This window comes from Solanum verrucosum, unplaced genomic scaffold (genome assembly GCF_900185275.1).
Source record: "Solanum verrucosum unplaced genomic scaffold, falcon-dt-bn FXZP01000102.1, whole genome shotgun sequence".
NCBI classification, from domain to species: domain Eukaryota; kingdom Viridiplantae; phylum Streptophyta; class Magnoliopsida; order Solanales; family Solanaceae; genus Solanum; species Solanum verrucosum.
In genome coordinates, this window is record NW_026019930.1 from 1,842,241 (window position 1) to 1,848,360 (window position 6,120).

At 28.2% G+C, this 6,120-nt stretch overlaps 1 protein-coding gene across 1 annotated transcript; it reads right to left on the reverse strand.

Moving 5' to 3' along the window:
- Nucleotides 1-2,329: 2,329 nt before the first annotated feature.
- On the reverse strand, nucleotides 2,330-3,136 carry LOC125829703 (uncharacterized). The gene has a single exon (XM_049508897.1). The coding sequence runs from the start codon at nucleotides 3,040-3,042 to the stop codon at nucleotides 2,482-2,484; it is 561 nt and encodes a 186-aa protein (XP_049364854.1). The 5' UTR covers nucleotides 3,043-3,136; the 3' UTR covers nucleotides 2,330-2,481.
- Nucleotides 3,137-6,120: the final 2,984 nt, after the last annotated feature.

The window sequence follows — 6,120 nt, forward strand, 5'->3', positions numbered from 1 at the left end:
TCTAGAATGCATATAATTTGTCATGTGACCATAACGTTGAACTACTCTTATAATCACATTTGCTCTTGGACTCGATGGAAATACACTATGCTTTACTTCAACTTATAATTATTTCTAATTTCTCTTTTTTGCTTTTCTTATTTTCAATTCAAAAAAAAACGTAACAAGAACACAACAATCAAACTAAGAGAAATTTTTTGTATTTCAGGACTACTAGCTACTAGCTCACAGCTTTTAATGTATTCTTTATGTGAAAGTTTTAAAGTTTGACACATTTGGGCATGGAGCAAATTATAGAACTTATAAATAAACAAAAAATAGAAAGCAACTCCAAAAGCAAAAGCAAAAGCCATACCCAACACAAAAGAAAATTCAGCTACTTTTGCTGGAAGAAAGAGGGATACAAAAGAAGTGGTCAATTATTATAATCTTACCTAAATTCCGCAAATTAAATTTGTCTTTACAATTATTTTTCTTAATTAATTTTCTAATGATAAAACATATATTATACTCTTAAGAATTTCTTTGATTCACTATTGGCTCCCAAAATTTCAATTAAGTTTTGAATATTCAAGCAACCCATGAGTTCTATATACTTGCAAATAAAGTTTGAGAAAATAATAACAATGTGTTATTAAGTCCCTCACTTTTTCAACTACGAGTATTCTAACCCACATAGTTTCAACAAAACATTTTCCAGCAAATACGTAGATAAATATGCAATAGAGTTTGATGAGTTGAAACAACAAAAATCAACCATCTAAAATGCAAATAATAGTTTTTTATAAGAGATAAAAAAAACATACTAGACAAATATAAGGGAAACTTTTCTTTAGGACATCTACATTTTGAGAGCTTTAAAAAATTTAATAGTTAAGTTTGTGAAGTTAATTTTTCTTTGATAATATTAATGATTGTAAAATAACAAGTACAAAATCTAAATTAAAAAAAGGAAAACTATGTATATCGAAATATTTTAAAATTTTAAATTAAATTACTCAAATTTTCATAATAATAAATAATGTTTTTATAATAATATTCAAGTATTATATTGAGAACACATGACTAATATCGTGTTATTAATTAAATTATTCTTTATTTTATAAGTAATAATTTTACCATGTAAAATATTATCATAGATTAATACTACACTAAAAATCATAACTATGGAAAACCACGAAAAGGTAATACCAATTTTATTTTATATATATATATATATATATATATATATATATATATATATATATATGTCTATATACCTACTATACTAAAATTTGATTTTAGATCACTAATTTTATTAAAATAATAATACATAAAATTTAAACATGCATAACAAAAATTTACACTAAAAGCTAACATCCAAAAATCCACAAGAGCACCTTAGAAAAAATGCAAGCAAGAGTATCAACTTGTAACTTGCATTGAGACAGTGTATTATTGTTTCTTATTTTGGCGTTTGTTCAAATTAGATGACATTATATTTACCTCGATAGTTTTGAATATTTTAGAATCAGTTTTAAGTTCTAACTCTAAAAAGTATTGCAAATTTTTTACTTGAATATTGAATATGAAACAAATTATTATCAAAATTTAAAAGAAATCAACTATTAAGTAGGTTTTCAATATCACAATCATTAAAACAAATATATGCTTCACGGTTCATTAAAATAAATTATGATTATTCAGAGAAACATATGGATTCTGAATCTATTGAGATGAGTCAAGAATTTTGCTCATTCGATTTCGTTAGTCTTGGACAGATTTCGTCAACGAAATTTTTTGATGAGCTTTCTGTTAAACATTATATAAACGTTTTCTCTTATATACGATGTACGGATGGTTTTGCTTCTGTCATTAGCCAATTGCGGCAATTCTCTGGCTAGAATAATTTTTGCAAATATTGCCATGAAAATCATAAGTGAAATCTGAAACTTCCCAGTGTCATTTTTTACCTATATGGTCAAAAGTGGGATATTTTAAAAATTTTCTCTTTGACATGGTGCAAGAATCCAAATATGTATTTAGACCAAATTAACAACTTAAGCTAAAATTGAGGGTTTGATACTGTGAAATTCCAAAAAAAGAAAATTTTGTTTTACATGAAACGAAAAAATAATCCAAACTCCCATTAAGGTAGGTTTGATAGGCGGGTAACGTTTAATTAACTCCGATTCAATTAAGAATTTTAGATTAGATTTTATCTTGGAGAAGGAATAAACTTAACTTTCTAATTTGTGCTAACCGCGTTTAATATAATAGGCTTTATTTTAACTTTTAAAGGAATTCTAATTTAGCATTTTACTCCTCTTAAATTGAGAGTGAATTAATGTGAATGCAAAATTTCAGGACTACTCACAGCCTTGAATGTATTAATTATGGGATGAAATTACAAATTATCATCACCTTTATAAACTCAAAATTTATTTTATTTTTTCGAGTTTCTCCTCTAAGAAATTCTGGAATATCACAACAACAAAAAAACTAAGCAAAGGTGGAAGCTTCTCTTCTCAAATCTCTGTAGAATCGAGAAATGAATTCATCAGCTTTTTCGTTTACGTGGTTGATCATTTCACCGTTATCAGTATCTGATGTTAGAGGAAAAGGCGAGTCAGTGATTCTTAATTGCCTCACCGTTGGAGTCCTTCCAAATCCAGGCAAAGCAGGTGATGCTGTTTCGCTCTGAAGCATTTCTAATGCCTTCAAAACAGCAGCGTTCATCATTGAAACGTCGTCGTGTTCAGTCTGATTATGCTTATTAATGCGCTTGTTGATGTGGAAGGGGAGATGGAAAGCTGGACTGTTACTGCAGCTGAACTCGTAATACTCTTTTGACGATGATTGATGGCCATGATTAATATTATTATGGCCCTGGAACATCAGATTTTGGAAGACGGCTTTGCCAGCAATCTTACCACGTTTCATTAGTAAATTGAGATCGAACATTAGTTTTCTCTTTGATGATAATCCATTTCTTAGCATGAAGTAAGCCACACGGACTATCTTGTAGAACTTTTTAGCTACAACGGGCAATTTTTGATCCATTTCTCTGTCTAAAAATTCAGGACTTTTTTTATTTAGTGATTGTGAGTTTTTGTTGGTTCACAAGAAGGAGAGACAATTATTGATGAAAGCTAAAAGAGAGGAGATGGAGTTGGTGTGGTTTTATGAGAAGCAATGAGTGAGTGGTATATATATATAGGGGGCTTTTCCTAAAGAGGAAGAGGACGCAGTGAAGTATTCTAATTAGTATATTCTTAAATTTTTATAATTGATACGTACATTTAGGCACGGAATAGACCACGTATATTACGACGACTTGAGATTCAATATTATATTGCTTCAATTATTAGAGGAGCTGATTTTCTAGATCCAGAGTCCTTTTAAGTCACTTTCAAAGATTTTTCTCCCTCTCCTTTCACATGAATTAATTGCAAATTTTACTATATTATTTTCTTAATAGCAAACATACTTTATGGTGAAAGGAAAAGGAAGAGAGAGACTAAAGAAGGTAAGTGGAAAAAAAAGGGCTTGAGGTACTCAATCATAGAGGAAGGAGTTTGAAATGTAAGTTAAACAAAACACATCAAACAATTTTAAAAAGAGAAATTGCATCTTTAGTATTGAGTAGTGGATATAATAATTATGTGTGTCCTAAATCCTAATCCATTCTATGGTACAATAATAATTGTGAGAAAGATGAGGATGAATAGGCCAAATTTAAAGGTCTCCAGCTTTTACATTAATTAACACATTTTCTGAGATTGTATATGGCAGTATTGTACTTCACGATTTTAAATTGAGATCAATGATCGTTAATTTTAGGAAGAAGGGTCTGAAAAATATCTCAATTTTGATCAGATTTACTGTTGCGATACTAAACTTTCATGAGGACCTATTACCTCTCTAGACTATTTAATACCGTATTTTAAACATATATATTTGCCCACGTGGACATAAAAAATAATGCAAAAATATAAATAGTAATGTGTCCACGTGACACATATATACCTTTAAAATACACTATTAAATAGTTCAGGGGGTAAAAAATACGGTATTAAATAGTCTAGGGAGGTAATAGGTCCTTATGAAAGCTTAGTATCGCAACAGCAAATCCGACCAAAATTGGGTATTTTTCAAACCCTTATCCCTTATTTTTAGTATTCTTCGTATAGTTAATTTTGAATATTTAAAATTTAATTTAATCAAATTAATTCTTATAATATTAAATATGAAAAGTCATTAAAGAAAGTATTATCTGATTAAACAAATCCTACAAGAATTCCACAAGTTTCATAAGAGAGATGAGTGTGCTGCCTTGGCTCAATTAATTTCAATAGCGTACGAGTGTGGAATTAATCATGGGCAAGTAACCCTTCATATGAGAAAAATCGACGTGGCTTCATTATGGCCTAGTAATTTCATTTACACCTCTATTATTTACATGTCAATCACCTAAAATGAGGCCAATGATTAAAATTTATTCTAATAATCATTAGAGCTATGATCGATTGTTCTTTTCAAGTTTATCCAATTTCACCCGGACATTCTAACGAAGAACTTAATTAATGATTTTAAACAGGTGCTTAAGAAATTTAATCGATCAAATTGATTGACAATAGAAAGCTCCTTGTAATTACATCCTTCACTAAATACAATAATATAATTTTATAATTACAAGTTTAGACTTTGGCTTTTATAGGTTTTATAATTTGAATGTACAATGGTTATTTACATCAGAGGTCCAAAAATAACTAGGTCCATTTTAACCTGATCAAATACAACTCAATTTACTCTTCAATAATTTAGAATTAAAAAATCACTAATAAATGTTTCAATTTTTAAATTTGAACTTATAATATAGAAGTACATTTGATAACAATTGAACCTATTTAATTTGAATCTCGAATACCCCAAGAATTACTTTTCTTTTATAAAAAGTGTGCATGCATAAAATTAGGCAGCTTTATTTATGATTATTATTGCCCACTTACGTAAAAAAAAAGTACTACAAATTGTAAGACTTCTATAAATAAACTCAGAAGAGAAAGCCACTCTAGAAGCAAAAGCCATACCCAACACAAAAGAAAATTCAGCTTCTTTTGGCCTCGGGAAAGAGGGATACAGAAAAGTGGTCATTATTAAATTGAGCAACTTTCAGATATAGCAAATATAAAAATTATATTTGTATGTTGTAGCTATAGTTTGCATCATTGCGCTCCATAACAAATTTTATATTTGCTATGTAGTTTTTGATTTGTATAATTCGCTACAAACATCCAATTTTATACAAATTGTTTAGTTTTGTATAAATTCATTTATACATTGTAATTTGTATAATAAGATATCTATTTGTATAATTATAAGTGTATAAGATGAAAATATATGTATTTATATTTGTATATACACTTTTCTCTCGCTTTATACAAACACAAACTCATTTTATACATTTTATACCGAAATGTATAAAATAACTAATTGTAAATAGAAAATGGCTAATTGTATACCGAATCAGATGACAAAAAAAGTGTATGTTTGCTGCGAATTACAATTAAAATAAACTATGGCTATATCATTTAGTTTGAATTAATAGTTTGCTATTTCATACAATTCCCCCTTATTAAATTGCACAAATCTAATTTCTCTTTACTTTTTTTTTCTTAATTAATTTGCTAACAATAAAGACATACATTATTATTAAAGACTCACTTTGATTCAGTTGGCACCCAAAAGTTCAATTAAATTTTGACTATTCAGGCACCCCAAAATTTCTTTACTTGCAAATATAAAGTATGAGAAAATATTATAAAGTCGTTCAAACCCACTCAAAACGTGACCATGTACCATGCTATTAACTAAACATGGGACAATCTAAAAGATAACAAGAAGTGTAAGGTTTTAATTGTTGTTGAAATTAAATTTATTATTCAATTATTATATCTAATTTTTTTTAATTTCATAGTTTCATAGCTAGCTGGAAAGCACATCTGTTAAGCTAAGCTTGATCTAATAAAATGAGTAAAGTTGGTTTCATTACAACAAAACCATTTTTAGTACCAAAAAATATGCACATAGTTAACAAAAAAATGTTAAAGTCTTTATTGACATTAGTTAATCGCTATT